The 16,131-nt window shown below is 43.9% G+C and overlaps 1 protein-coding gene across 1 annotated transcript in view; it reads right to left on the minus strand.

Annotated features, from left to right (window-relative positions):
• The window catches only part of KIF26B (kinesin family member 26B), a 799,934-nt gene that overhangs the window by 562,416 nt on the left and 221,387 nt on the right, over positions 1–16,131 (minus strand). The window contains exon 3 of the mRNA XM_030196461.1: positions 11,477–12,013. Coding sequence (XP_030052321.1) covers positions 11,477–12,013 — 537 coding nt within the window. The remainder of the gene's footprint in view (positions 1–11,476; positions 12,014–16,131) is intronic.

A 16,131-nucleotide genomic window follows, 5' to 3' on the forward strand; every position in this document is an offset into this window, starting at 1 on the left:
TTTACCTGGTCCTTTGTTTCTTACGACCAAGCCACAAAAATGTGCCCTAAATAACCAGATGACCACCGGAGGGAATCGGGGATGACCTCCCCTTACTTCCCCAGTGGTCACTAACCCCCTCTCACCCTCAAAATAAAATTTAAAAAATATTTTTCCAGCCTCTATGCCAGCCTCAAATATCATACCCAGCTCCATGACAGCAGTATGCAAGTCCCTGGAGCAGTTTTAGTGGGTACTGCAGTGCACTTCAGGCAGGCGGACCCAGGCCCACCCCCCCCCCACACCTGTTACACTTGTGGTGGTAAATGTGAGCCCTTCAAAACCCACCAGAAACCCACTGTACCCAGATGTACGTGCCCCCATTCACCCCTTAGGGCTATGATAGTGGTGTACAGTTGTGGGGAGTGGGTTTTGGGGGGGGGGGGGGTTGGAGGGCTCAGCACATAAGGTAAGGGAGCTATGCACCTGGGAGCAATTTCTGAAGTCCACTGCAGTGCCCCCTAGGGTGCCCGGTTGGTGTCCTGGCATTTCAGGGGGACCAGTGCACTATGAATGCTGGCTCCTCCCATGACCAAATGGCTTGGATTTGGTCGTTTCTGAGATGGGCGTCCTCGGTTTCCATTATCGCCGAAAATCGGGGACAACCATCTCTAAGGACGACCATCTCTAAGGTCAACCTAAATTTCGCGATTTGGCCGGCCCCGACCGTATTATTGAAACAAAAGATGGACGCCCATCTTGTTTCGATAAAACAGGTTTCCCGCCCCTTCGCCGGGACGTCCTACGAGGACGTCCTCAGGAAACTTGATGCCTCTTTTGATTATGCCCCTCTTAGTCTACACTTCATGAGGGGCTACCTCTGTTCATGTGTGGAAAAGGTTGGGTATTTTGCTAACATCAAGTATCTTTGTAGGACTAATCTGTACTAATCTAGCTTGTTTTGTTTCCAATAGGTATATTAATGTTCTTCTGCCCACTGCAATGTTCAGGGTGTTGTTTTTATTCTAGGAAGGACCTTGTGTGACCCCCTGAAAGTTTGCTTGTAAACATACTAGATTCTGTGGTCCAACTCGTTAAGAACAATTTTTACTTTGTAGTAAAAAAAGTACCTTTAAGAGCTGTACTTTATTACTTGTATGTGAGTATTTTTTAATAACACTTTCTGCACTTACTTCACTACTTTTGAAGCCAGTACTTTTACTTTTTACTTAAGTACTTTTAAAAAGTAACAGCCCCATCTCTGAAAGTACATACACTCTTTCTGCATGTTTACATAATGAGAGCAAGATGGTAAGTAGGAACTTATTTTTCTGAAATACTAATGTAAGTAGCAGGTGCAGACATTTAAATCACCCTTAGGGTGGGTCTAAATAGCTGCATCAATTCTGGTCAGGTAGGTGAATAAATTATAGAATTTTATAATGTATTTCCCCGATATTCAAAAGAATTTAACTGCCAAGGATCGGCACCAGGCCGATTAAATGCACCATAACCGGCTATCTGGAAATATTCAGCACGACATGACTGGCCAGGACCTGCTGAAAATTTACAGTTAGTGGCTAGCCAGCTATCCAGCTTATTTTCGAAAGAGAAAGATGCCCATATTTTGACCCAAATCGGGAGATGGGCATCCGTTTCCCGTGGGCGCCCAAATCGGTATAATGGAAACCTGATTTTTGGCGTCCTCAACTGCAGTCCGTCACGGAGACGAACAAAGATCACGGGGGTGTGGCGAAGGCGGGCCTGGAGCGTGGTTATCGGCTGAGGAGAGATGGGCGTCTTTAGCTGATAATCGAAACAAGAAGGGTGTTTTTGACGAGAATTTGGTCCGCTTTATTTGGACCCTTTTTTTTCAGGTCCAAGTCCCAAAAAAGTGCCCCAACTGACCAGATGACCACCAGAGGGAATTGGGGATGACCTCCCCTGACTCCCCCAGTGGTCACTAACCCCCTCCCACCAAAAAAACCCCACTTTACACACTTTTATTCCCAGCCTGTATGCCAGCCTCAAATGCCGTACCCACCTCCATGACAGCAGAATGTGTTCTATCCTCTGACAGCCTTTCCCTGGTTCTGATGTGGGTCTTGGGTGAGTGTGACACCTTTTCTGTTAAGGGCACTGCAGAGTCACATCAGCAATGCATTGTGGTGGGTGTAGGGTATTGGGCGCCGTGATTCCACTAGCTTGTGTTAAATGCTCATGATGTTGGCAGTTGGTAGGCTCTACTCCCATGGTGCTTTTCCCTCTGCTTACTGGGTCAGAGTGTGCCCTGTTTTGTTTCCGGTAGTCCATGAGGTAGTGGCCATTTGTGTAAGACACTTTTAGATCCCTTTCATGTGTTAGCCATGTTACAGCACTTAGTTCTTACCTTGAATGTTGCTGAAAGAGGGTATTGTACACCATTCTGCCAGCTCGGACCTACTGCTAATCTCAGTACCAGCGAGACTCGTTGCCAGTGGGGCACAACCTCTGATCTACAGTTAACTGTGAGTAAAGGTGCTTATTCAAATAAAGGATGTTTTCAGCGAGATTAGTCTTCAGGTATGAATTGCTGTGCCAAGGTTATACACCAGCAACAAGTCCTGTCCCTGGAGCACTTTTAGTGGGTACTGCAGTGCACTTCAGGCAGGCAGACCCAGGCCCATCCCCCACCCACCCGTAACACTTGTGGTGGTAAATGGGAGGCCTCTAAAACCCACTGTACCCACATGTAATTGCCCCCTTCACCCCTAAGAGCTATGGTAGTGTTGTACATTTGTCCCTCCCACGACCAAATGGCTTGGATTGGGACGTTTCTGAGCTGGGCGTTTTTAGTTTCCATTATCGCTACAAAAAAAAACCGCCCATCTCAGAAGGGACCAAATCCATGGCATTTGGTCCGTCCAAACCGTATTTTCGAAACGAAAGATGGACGCCCATCTTTTTCGATAATACGGTCTGTCCCGCCTCTTCACATACCCGTTTTCAGACATAGACGCCCATGGAGATGGGCGTTCACGTTCGATTATGCCCCTCCACAACACCCGATATAACCAGCTATCCGCCGATTTTCAGGGTCAGTTTGGCAGCCATATTTGGCCACATGAATACCTAGAATATCTTTGGCTGGTTTTAAACACAACCGGCCAGCGCTGAATATTGGCTTGGCCAGTTATGTTTAAACCGACCAAAAATAAACCGTATAGTCAGGGCTGGTCACCAGAAACAGCTCAGCATTGAATATCCGAGCTCAGCAGTCTGAATATCGTATGTGTCACCCACACTCTGCCCAAACTTGCCTCTGTGCATATCCACTGGAAAAGTATGTGCCATAATGACATTATGCCTCTTTTTCAACTCACTGGTATTCTGTAAGGGGTCATTCTCATGCAGACATGGTGACATCTGTGAGTAAATGATCAAAATTTCCCAAAATGGACATGAACTTTACCACTTTGAGAATTACTCCTTTTAAGTGTATACGGGGCTGTGCAAGTCTATAAAATCAGACTTTACATGTGGATAAAGCTCTATAAAACTACTGCCACGTATCTGTCCCCTTGTACCTAATATGTGAATATATATGTGTAAGTTTTGTCGTGAAATGGTCTTTTCCGGTGTTTTGAGTATCACCCTGCACTTCCGCTGTGTTTGTAGTTTTCTGTTCCACTGAGAAAGAAAGAGTAGGTTACACATAAGCAGAAAAACTAAGGTTGGCTTTCAAAGCACTCAACCATTTCAAACAAGTTGTCCAGACTGCCTAATGTTAATTTACAGTGGAAGAATGACCATACCAGGAGCCAGTAAGTCTAGCCAGTCCCATTCGCCCCTGTTCTTACTCATTACTTTGAGGAGGTTATGTTAAAGGATACTGTACTGCTGACAAGGAAGGAATGCATTGCCTTCTATCATAGAAATGACTTATTGCCCCCTCCCTGCCCCCGAATACTAAGGTAGTACAGACGTTTTACCTATACCAAAAGAAATGCCACAACCACAGTTGCATTTGGTACACTCAATTGCACTGTGGAACACGGTATAATTGAGTTATCTTCAACTCACGAAAGGTTGGAGAGACGATTATTGCATTTATAAAATATTTCACCAGCAAAATGCAAAGTCTATGCTTTCAATTTTTTACTGTTCCACTATTTCTTTTATGGTACTTTCATTACGGGACACATGGGTAGTGAGGCCATCAATAAATATGAAAGTGCTGGGAAGATTTGTGTGTGCAGTTCAACATACTACTACTACTACTTAACATTTCTAGAGCGCTACTAGGGTTACGCAGCGCTGTACAAATTAACGAATAAGGACGGTCCCTGCTCGGAAGAGCTTACAATCTAAACGATGAAATGTCAAGTTGGGGTAGATGAGATTTCCTGAGAAGAGATGTAGTGATTAGGAGCCGAAGGCGACATTGAAGAGGTGGGCTTTGAGCAATGATTTGAAGATGGGTAGGGAGGGGGCCCGGCGTATGGGCTCAGGGAGTTTGTTCCAAGCATGGGGAGAGGTGAGGCAGAAAGGGCGAAGTCTAGAGTTGGCGGTGGTGGAGAAGGGTACTGAAAGGAGGGATTTGTCTTGAGAGCGGAGGTTACGGGTAGGGACGTAAGGGGAGATGAGGGTAGAGAGGTAAGGAGGGGCTGCAGATCGAGTGCATTTGTAGGTGAGTAGGAGAAGCTTGAACTGTATTCGGTATCTGATCGGAAGCCAGTGAAGTGACTTGAGGAGAGGGGTGATATGAGTATATCGGTTAAGGCGGAAGATAAGACGTGCGGCAGAGTTCTGAATGGACTGAAGGGGGGATAGATGGCTAAGTGGAGGCCGGTGAGGAGTAGGTTGCAGTAGTCAAGGCGAGAGGTAATGAGAGAGTGGATGAGAGTTCGGGTGGTGTGCTCGGAGAGGAAGGGGTGAATTTTGCTAATGTTATACAGGAAGAAGCAACAGGTCTTGGCTATCTGCTGGATATGCGCAGAGAAGGAGAGGGAGGAGTCGAAGATGACACCGAGGTTGCGGGCAGATGAGACGGGGACGATGAGGGTGTTATCAACTGAGATAGAGAGTGAAGGGAGAAGAGAAGTGGGTTTGGGTGGGAAAACAATAAGTTCAGTCTTGGCCATGTTCAGTTTCAGGTGGCGGTTGGACATCCAGGCAGCAATGTCGGATAAGCAGGCCGATACCTTGGCCTGGGTTTCCGCAGTGATTTCTGGTGTGGAGAGATAAAGCTGGGTGTCGTCAGCATAAAGATGATAGTGGAAACCATGAGAAGAGATCAGGGAGCCTAAGGAAGAGGTGTAGATTGAAAAAAGAAGGGGCCCAAGGACAGATCCCTGAGGAACTCCAACAGAGAGCGGGATAGGGGAGGAGGAAGAACCATGAGAGTGTACTCTGAAGGTACGATGGGAGAGATAAGAGGAGAACCAGGAGAGGACAGAGCCCTGGAACCCAAAGGAGGAAAGTGTGTCAAGAAGTAGGTTGTGATTGACAGTGTCAAAAGCGGCGGATAGGTCGAGGAGGATGAGGATGGAGTAGTAACCTTTGGATTTGGCGAGGAACAGGTCATTGCAGACCTTAGATAGTGCCGTTTCTGTCGAGTGTAGGGGGCAAAAGCCGGATTGAAGCGGATCGAGGATGGCATGAGTGGAGAGAAAATCAATGCAGCGGCTGTGGATGGCGCGTTCAAGTATCTTGGAGAGGAAGAGTAGGAGGGAAATGGGGCGGTAGTTGGAGGGACAGGTAGGGTCAAGTGATGGTTTTTTGAGGAGTGGTGTGACCACAGCATGCTTGAAGGTGTCCGGGACAGTTGCAGTGGAGAGAGAGAGAGGTTGAGGATATGACAGATGGTGGGGGTGATAGTAGGAGTGATGGTGATAAGTAGGTTGGTGGGGATGGGGTCTGAGGAACAGGTGGTGGATTTCGAGATGGAGAGGAGATGGGCGGTTTCCTCTTCGGTGATAGCAGGAAAAGAGGAGAAGGAGGCCTGGGTAGGTTGGTTGAGAGAGTGGGTTATAGGATGAAGAGGAGGAGAAGGTTTGGTGGTGAATTCGAGGTTGATCTTCTGGACCTTGTCACGGAAGTAGTCAGCCAGAGATTGAGGAGAGAGTGAGGGGGGGGTGGGAGCGGAGGGCACTTTGAGGAGGGAGTTGAGGGTGGCGAAGAGACGACGTGGGTTAGAGCTGAGGGAATTAGTCAGTTGGGTGTAATAGTCCTGTTCAGCGAGGAATAGGGAGGATTGGAAGGAGGATAGCATGAATTTGAAGTGAATGAAGTCAGTATGGGCGCGAGATTTCCTCCAGAGGCGTTCAGCCGAACGGGCGCAGGAGCGAAGGTAATGGGTGCAAGGGGTCAGCCAGGGCTGGGGATTGGTACGCCTTGTGGGACGGGAGACGGACGGTGCAAGGGTGTCTACATGACATGATCAATAAGAGGCGCGTGAAACATGATTTTGCATAAGATCACTAGATAGAGATTGGACGTCAAGATCGGGATAAGCGCAATGTCCAGGATATTTTACAGAAGGCTTGCTGCACGTGGAGTCTTTTCTAACATACATGTAAGGATGAGGGAAATGCATGTGCTGATTGCAGCTTATATAGTTAGAAAGAAGTACTTTCAAAAAGAGTGGCATCGTTTATAGGGACACTGAATATGAATCTGCAGCCGAAATTTGCCACTCAATTTCAGCCAAAGCCGAAACCAACAGCTAGGGACCAGCCCCTGCAAGAAACAAGCAACCACTCCCTCTCCCCTCCCTCTCCGAGTGCAGAAAATAAGCCTCCCTCCTTATGCTAGCTCCAATCTCAACAGGGCTGTTGTGATCTCATGAGACTGCCACTGAGTTTGCAGCAGCCATTTATGCAGCAGAGAGGACACAGGCAGGAGTAACTGGGGATCGCTCCTGCCCCACTACATACTAAGCCACCAAAGGATGGATAGTACGCAAGGGGAGGGGGTTCTGGAGGGGCTCTTTCTGTGAACAGGGAGGGTGAAAGAAGGAGGCTCATTTTGTATACAGGGAGGGAGGGGAGCTCATTCTGTTTGCCGGGGAGTGGGGAGGAGAGCTAGGGGAGCTAGCATAAAGTTTGAATTCCAGGCCAGTTTTGGTGCCGAAACTGAAACCGAAATTCGTTTGGCCTCTGGTATTGCTCAGGATTTTGAATATCAAACTTATAGGTGTAAGTTCTGATTTTACAACCTGTGCATGTACATGTCATAACTTACACTTCTGGATTTTATAAAACTAGATGTCCAGGAAAAGCCAATTAAGAAAGTGAGCTAGAAGGAAGGATGTGAAAGAGATAAATGAAACAAGTGATAGTTGCTGAACAGGGAATTGCAGATGCATTGCAAGTTAAAAATGAACTAGGACTGAGTACAAGGGAAGGTCCATACAAAAAGATGTGCTTTCAGGATGGTTACAAACTTTTTAAATGATAGCTAAAGTTGAAATTTTAATGGAATTGAATTCCAAAGAGAAGGCACAACCACTTCAAAGCAAGATGTTCTGGCTTGATAAGAGCGAATCTTAAAGTGACTTGGAATTACCATAAGGTTTTGTTGTGATGATCTGAGAAGTCGAGAAGGTGAATATAGAATAAGACATCTATAGAGGACCAAGGTAACCCATGGTGACGTGTTTGATGTAATAATATCAAAGTTCTGAAAATTAATTGATAATGTATGGGGAGCCTGTGTTCTGAAATTAAAAAAGAGGGCTGACACTATCAAACTTTTCTGCTCTATGAATTAGTTTGACAGCTGTATTCTACATTAACTGAAATTGTCTTAATCGAGGAACACCATGCATGAGTGAGTTTCAGTAATCCAAATGGGTTATGACTAATAAATGAATCAGTAAACAAACAGATGAAACGTCAAGAAGGGACCTGGCAGCGCAAATTTGACACACAACATACAAAAGATTTCTTGACAACAGAGGCAATGTGATCACAGAATGTCAATTTATCATCTAATGTGATTCCAATAATTTTAACAGAACGCTGAGGCTGAATTAGTGTTCCCTGTACACTTGGGAGATATGGCAATGAGGGCAAAATAAAAAGTGAAAAAATGAAGCAACTATCTTGGAGGTGTTTGACTTTATGCCATTTTCAGCAAGCTATTTCATAAGTTTCAAGTGGTAGACGATGTACAGGAATCAAATGTATATAATAACTGTATACTATTGGAGTATATGAAGAAGGTTATACCTACAGTCTGAAATAGGAGGGTCAGTGGAGCAAGGAAAATATAAAACAAGACTTCTCTGAGCACTGATACTTGTGGGACTCCAGAGGTAAGATTAAATACATCCAAAAATGCGCTGGACCAGGAAATTTGGAAAGTCCTATCTTTTAAGCAGGAAGAAAACCAAGTTAATACAGTCCCGGAGATCCCCGAATCAGTTAGACAGGCAAGCAATGTGAATGATTAAGTCAATTATGGTTGTAAGGTCTAACGAGATAAGTAGTACCTCTCTCTGTTGATCTTGCAAAATATGGATAAGTTTGTCAGAGCTAATAAAGAGTGTTCAATGCAGAAATAAGATCTAAATCTTCAATGTTTGAGGTGGTTTTAAACACCAGGGAGGTGAGCACAATTGCCCGCTCAGTCACTCAAGCAAATCCCAGGTCTATAATGAAAACTTGGAGAAAGTGTAAATGTCAATATCTAGATTTTTTATAAGTATGTATGTATTTCCATTTTAAAATTGTAAATACACACATACCTACTGGCCCTAAAAAATCAGGCCCAAAATGGAGTGTATACAGTGATTCACATACAGGGGCAATTTCAATATGACGTCTAAGTCCAGTTTTGGATGTTTTGCAGAAAATGTCCAAAATTCGAATATTATTATTATTACATTTGTACCCCGTGCTTTCCCACATACTGCAGGCTCAATGCGGCTTACATAGTAATTTGAAATACAAAGTTAATAGAATTTTAATAAAACAGTAGTAAAACAATGTAAAGTTGGGCTTAGTAGTGTATGATAAGTTGAGCTAGATAATATATGACTAGGATAAAAGAGGGTAGACAGGATAGGATAGTGTAATTTGGGAGAAAGGGTAAGGAGGGATAAAATTAAGGAGAGATGGAAAGAGAAGGATGGGAGGTTGGTATTTAAGTCAGAACAGAATTGGGGGTGGAAGTTGGCGAGATTAGCTTGGGGCATTTGGGTAGGCTTGCTTAAAGAGATGAGCTTTCAGCATTTTTCTAAAAGGCAAGAAGTCATTTATTAATCGGATTGGTCTGGGTATAGCGTTCCAAAGCTGGCTGCCCAAAAAGGAGAAACTGGATGCGTAGTAGGTCTTGTACTTAATTCCTCTACAATTGGGAAGGTGTAGGTTAAGATAAGTTTGTGAAGAATTAGATCTGTTTCTAGCAGGGAGGTCGATCAATTCATTCATGTAGCCAGGGGATTCGCTGTGGATGATCTTGTGGGTCATTGTGTTGATCTTAAAATTTATTCTTTCTTTGATGGGGAGCCAGTGAAGCTTTGCTCGAAGAGGTGATGCACTTTCGAATTTCGATTTGCCCAAAATGAGTCTGGCAGCTGTGTTTTGGGCAATTTGGAGTCTTTTCAGTATTTGGGTTTTGCATCCTAAAAAGACACTGTTGCAGTAGTCGGCGTGGGTAATAACAGTAGACTGTATCAGGTTCCGGAAAGTGTTGAGTGGGAGATAAGGCTTCACTCGTTTCAATATCCACATCATATTAAACATTTTCTTCGTGGTGAGCTTAGCGTGGTTATCAAAAGATAAATGTCTGTTTATCGTTACTCCCAGTATTTTTAAGTTGTCAGATATGGGGAGTTTGACATCAGGGGTGTTGAGAGTAGTCGGGAGATAAGGGGAGTATTGGGAAGAGAGAACTAGGCACTGCGTTTTTTCTTTATTTAATTTCATTTTAAAAGCATTAGCCCAGGAGGTTAGAGTGGTAATGGCAGTATTGATTTTGTCGTGAATTTCAGATAGATTGAATTTAAAGGGGATATATATGGTGACGTCATCGGCATAAATGAAAGGATTTAGACCATGTTTGGTTAGTATTCTGGCCAAGGGGATCATCATAAGGTTGAAAAGTATCGGGGAGAGAATAGGAAAGAAAGTCATTTTCGAAAAAGAAAAATGTCTATCTTTTTTTTTTAAGTACTGTATTGAACCAGGTTTTGTGGTTTGGATGGGGTTTTTTTTGGGGGGGGGGAGGGGGTCCATTTTCCAAAACTGAGGATTTTCTCACTGAATATATGAGAGCTGTGGACTGCTTTTACTGAAAAAGTGACTTCAGTATTGCTGTATACTGAAATGTTTTCTGAAAAATGAAAAAAATATATGTTTATATGGAAGGCTTTTTGCCAGTGATGAAGAGTAGATCTTAGGGTTTCTTTTACAAAGCCTTGCTAGCAATTCCCACGCAGCAAAGGAGAGGAAGCCCATAGGAACTGAATAGGCTTCCTTTCATTTCCCGCACCGAGAATCGGTAGCACGACTTTGTAAAAGAAGCCCTTAGTGATCACACTTAGCTCTATTAATCTTTGGATTTGGAGCTCTTTGAGGCTTTTCCTTCCTTTTTTTATATAAATCTTTAGTTTTCAGTGGATCATTTTGTTTGGAAGTTATCATCATTGATTTTGTGATTCCACGCCTATGTTTTGATGTTATGGGGGGAAAAACCCATAGAAACACAGGGATAAATATTCAGGCAATGGAAGAGGAAGTTTTGCTGACCACTGTCAGCATTATTCCTGGATATTCAATGCCAGGCTATGTCTGGGCTTCGCCATTGATTATCTGATCTATGTGGCACCAGCTAACACATGGCCAGTTAAGTCGATATTCAGAACTTAACCGGCCATGGGTTGCCACATAAAGGTAGGACTATGTTTTATGATGTCCCATTTATGTGGTTACCATGGCCGGTTAAGTGCTGAATATTGGCACATGGGGTCCATTTACTAGGCTGCAGCAAAAAGTGACCTGCGGTAGTGTGGGATCACCGGAAAAGGTTTGTTTGCGGATTAATATATTTCAAATATTTGAACGTCTATATCATGTCACCCCTGTTTCTACTTTCCTCCAAGGTATACAATTTAAGGTCTCCTTCACACTTATTAGCATCTGGTGCTGCAGTCTCCCAACTATGTCGTCAGCATTGCTTCTTGCAACAGCCATGCAAATATTAGCCAGACTTACACAGAAGAAATAACAGAAAATGACTGTGTACATTGCAAGCTGATAACATATCGGACTTGTTAGTTTATGGTATGAAAAAAAGCATGATGTTCCATATAGCTGTCATTAGACTGTAACTACAAAGAAGCCCTAAATCTGCATTTACCATTTTACTGAATACTGGATTTGTATTATGTACCTGATATTAAAACAAAATGAACTCTTAAATTTATGCCCTGATTTTAGCTAAACTTAGGAGCACAAGTTTTCAGCTGAAAATCCATCTTAATGTTTCTTAACTTTGAAATGCCACTTACCTGATAGGGGTATAGAGTGACCCCATTTGTTCTTGACAAGGACCAGGTGCCATCTAGGTACTGGTGGGCTTGCAGAGCAACAGAGTTCAGGATATTGCCATTGCTTGGGCTAGTAGCCATCTGGAGGCTAACTTTGGCCTGGTGTCCAGGTGAACCATTTTTCTTTTCTTGGCCATTGCCAATTCCAAGAACATTGGGTTTGACACTGTGCTTATTGGTGATGAAGCCTGTATAAGTAGTTGTAGTGTATGGTGTAGGCATATATACCCAGTCTCTGGGTTGCAAGTTGCCCATGTGTCGGGAGCCCACCATCGTGGGAATGCTGGATAGTGGTGGTGGAGAGCCGGGGGAGCCAGCATCACAATGCTCAATGCTAGAGGCCTGCTCGAGTGTCAGCACCATCTGAATGGCCTCTTGCTTTAGCTGGTTCAGGTGGGTGGCACAAACATCACACCTATTGTCCCTCTCATTCCAAGCCTTCCGAATGGTGTTGGGTACTTGAAGCTTATCATGAATCACGGTGGAGAAAGCTGGGTCCTGCAAGAATAACAGAACAAGAAAACAGCATTAAAACATCTGCTTGAAGCAGAAGGCCCTGTGAAGAATACTGTTGCTGATGATGCATTTAGAAAATCCACTTGAGATGTGCTTACAAAGGCAGAAACAAAGACAGCATGAGTGTAATATATTTCCCATGTGAATATTCTCTGCAGCATAGCTGTAAATGAAAAAGAGAAGACTGGGGGCATAGATTAAATATTAATAAACTGCTTTTCACTACCCTCTTCAGGGCTGGTGGAAAGGTATTAGGACCACTGGGAAAATTTGCAGCCTTGCCCTCTCCCCAGTTAACTTTCTAACCTGTACATTCCCTCCTGAGATTATAGATAATTACATTCAACAATCTTAATCACCTCAACACTATCTTTCTTAGAATGAGGCTTAAAACACACATAATTGGACGTTAAATACTTTTAAATTTTAAACTTGGTCTGTATTGAAGTCAATTTCCAAAAGCTATTCACCTGGGCAAATATCTATTTATCCAGGAACATAGGCAATTTGAAAACTGACCACTCTTTCTGCAGATAAAAGCATGTGCTGATGATTCTTTGAGTTTGTGCTGCTGTCTTGACTGCAGCTGATTTTTTTGCCACCCCCTAGAGCCTGCTGTCCTAGGTGACCACCTAATATGCACAATGGCCAAGCCGACCCCGGACCTCATCTTCACATCTCACAACTCACAAAAACCTCCTGGAATCAAGACGCTGTTTTTGGCACTCCCCATGCACTCCCCCACACACAATTATGATGTATCAGATGCTAGAGACTGTTTCAAACACCATTACTGCATAGTAAAAAACCAAAAGCTTTCTAGGTAGTAGTAACCTGTGCCTGATTTTGTAACCCCCACCTACTACAAATTATTGGCAGAGCTGCCGGGAGTGGACAGGGGTGACCAAGGATGGGAGGATCATTGTTAATTATGACCCATCATTATTATATGCTCAAGCATTTTGTTTTTACTGTTCAACTACCGTGAACAACTCCCCAGCATGCAGTGCTTAATTGATTTATAAATCATTGTACCTTCCCCCATACACAGAACAGTGAAAGGAGCAACTCAGCCTGCAGAAACCTGGGCCAGGCAAGGAAACTGATGAAAAACAATGGTGGGTGGAGGGAGGGAACCCTCATCTCAGCAAACCTTCGGATTGACCACTTCCACTATACTGAAAATATTACCACAAAGTGGGTAAGTATGTCAGGAAGGCATGCATCACAGAGTGCTGCTTTCAACCCTCCACTCTCTGTCCCCCAACCCCGGTCCCTCTCACCCACTCCCCTCCCATATTCGCAAAAGAAGCATTAGTGAGAAAGTTAAGGTTGCCCAACCTTTCAATCAGTCTCCAAAAACACATGTATTTTTGGAAGAATGCAATATAACTTTGCCTTAACCCACTTTTTTTTCCCTGTTTCAGCAATGCAGGGAGAGAATTGTTTAGACACCCTAGAGAGCACAGCTGACAAGGATCTATCTATACATTGAGACTTTGCCTATTTATAAGCAGAGGCAGTAAAGCCTCCTGGCAGCTCTGCTCTTCATGGGCAGACAGCACAGTTGGCTATTAATGCTAGTCCATTATTCTTGTCTAGTTCATTAACCACAGGAAATTGGGCTTAAACCTAATGCTATATTTTACACCCCTGGATAAAAATGAAAAAGAGAACCGTGTTAAAGAAACAACAACAACAACTTCATGGGACATAAAGACACATGAAATACAAAAACTATATTGAAGGGGGTATCTTGAATGCAGATGGCAGCCTGTTTAGTGAAAGGGAAATGGGACCTGAATATACTGCCTTTCTAAGGTTTTTGCAACTACATTCAAAGTGGTTTACATGTATTCAGGTACTTATTTTGTACCAGGGGCAATGGAGGGTTAGCCAGGTGACTTGCCCAGAGTCACAAGGAGCTGCAGTGGGAACTGAACTCAGTTCCCCAGGATCAAGGTCCACTGTACTAACCACTAGGCTACTCCTCCATCTATCTATCTATCTAACAATAGATTAGTTGTGTGCAATGGGGAAATTTTTCATTGCTTTTATATTGTTTGTTATTCTTTTTGTTTTGTGTGGTTTTGGTTGAACATGGAGGGGCATTTTTGAAAGGACATCCAAGTCAGAATATTTTCATAGTGATTTCTTGATCGAAAATAGGTGAGATGGGCGTCTGTATGCTGGATATGTCCAGCATGAACAGCCATTTTACAAACTGGAATGTCCAAATTATGAATGGGGGGAGGCATCTGTATGGCAGCGTTCTTTGAAAATGGTTACACACAGCAGAGGGGCACCCAAGTGGTTAGTGGACTGTAACCCAAGGGACCAAGGTTCAAATTCCACTTCAACTCTTATTTTGTAATTGTGAGCCCTACAGGAACAGAAAAATATCTGCTGTACCTGAATGTACACCACTTCAATAGCCTGCAGGCTTGTAGATGGCTTATATATTTGGGTACAGTAAGTATTTCTCTGTTCCTTGAGGGTTCACAATGAAAGAAAATTAAAATACTTAAAGTAGGACTTGAACCTGAGTCCCTTGGTTTAAACTCCACTGAACTAGCTATTAAGCTACTCCTCAGACTTGCTTCATGCTTTGTTAAGAATGCCCATAATACCTGAACTCAGGAACGATTTTAGGCAAACTTAGGCCCAGGCCAGAAATTAAGGAGGCGGCCCCCTCCCCCAATCTCCCCACCCACCACTGTTGCCACATATGAAACAACTTTAAATGACTTCTTCACACACAAAACACAGACAGGCCTTCACCAAATACAGAACAAGGGATCAGAAACTAGAAAAATGAAAATATGAACACCAAAATTGAAACATAGCAAGTACTGCAAACACTGAAGAAATAAAAACAGAAATGCACTTCCTTTTTGTATTGAACACAATTGGTAGCATCACTACGGGGGGCCTGTGCCCCCCCCCCCCACACACACACACATTTTGGGCTCAGACCCACCAAAATCAGTCATCACCATTGCTGTGGCTGTCAGGGATCCCCAAACTGTGCCAGCTGAAGACTACCTCCTCTGGTCCGGCAGCCAGAGCTCCAAGCTCTGCAGCTGGTGACTGTGTCCTCAAGCTCCTGCCTCCGCAACTGCTGCCCCCCACCCATGCATATTCAGTTTTCATGTATGCAGAAAAACCAAGCATTTATGGGCTTGGGTCAGCAGTAGCGGCAGAAGCTTGGGGACACTGCCATTGGCTGCAGACCTTGGAAGCGTTCTGGCTGTTGGAGCAGCAAAGGATGAGGAAGTCTTCACCTGGAGAGATCCAGAGAGACCTGGAGATCCCTGCCAGCTCACATATTTATATTTTGCATTCAGGCAGAGGGGGGCAGGAGGCAGGTGGGAGGGAGAGAATTTGGTGCCCACCCACTTAAGTTAAGCCCCCCCCCCCAATCAACCATCTGGCTATACCAATAAACAAAATACAAAGTCATTTGTGATACACAAATCCCAAAGTTAAATTCCAGTTAATACATTGAAAATAAAACACTTTTTTTCTACATTTGCTGGCTGGACATTTTATTTTTCCATCAAGTTGATCCTCGTTTCTCTGTCTTCTGCTAATTCTCTTTCCTACTACTACTACTTCTTATCATTTCTATAGCGCTACTAGATGTACGCAGCACTGTACACTTGAACATGATGAGACAGTCCTTGCTCGACAGAGCTTACAATCTAATTAGGACAGACAAACAGGACAAACAAGAGATAAGGGAATTACTAAGGTGGGGAAGATAAAATAAGGTACTGAACAAGTGAATAAGGGTTAGGAGTTCAAAGCAGCATCAAAAAGGTGGGCTTTTAGCCTAGATTTGAAGACGGCCAGAGATGGAGCTTGACGTACCAGCTCAGGAAGTCTATTCTAGGCATATGGTGCAGCAAGATAATAGGAACGGAGTCTGGAGTTAGCGGTGGAGGAAAAAGGTGCAGATAAGAGAGATTTACCCAGTGAACGGAGTTCCCGGGGGAAGAGTATAGGGAGAGATGAGAGTGGAGAGGTACTGACGAGCTGCAGAGTGAATGCACTTATAAGTCAATAAGAGGAGTTTGAACTGTATGCGGAAACGGACA

The sequence above is a fragment of the Microcaecilia unicolor genome, chromosome 3 (assembly GCF_901765095.1).
Source record: "Microcaecilia unicolor chromosome 3, aMicUni1.1, whole genome shotgun sequence".
In the NCBI taxonomy this organism is placed as follows: Eukaryota; Metazoa; Chordata; class Amphibia; order Gymnophiona; family Siphonopidae; genus Microcaecilia; species Microcaecilia unicolor.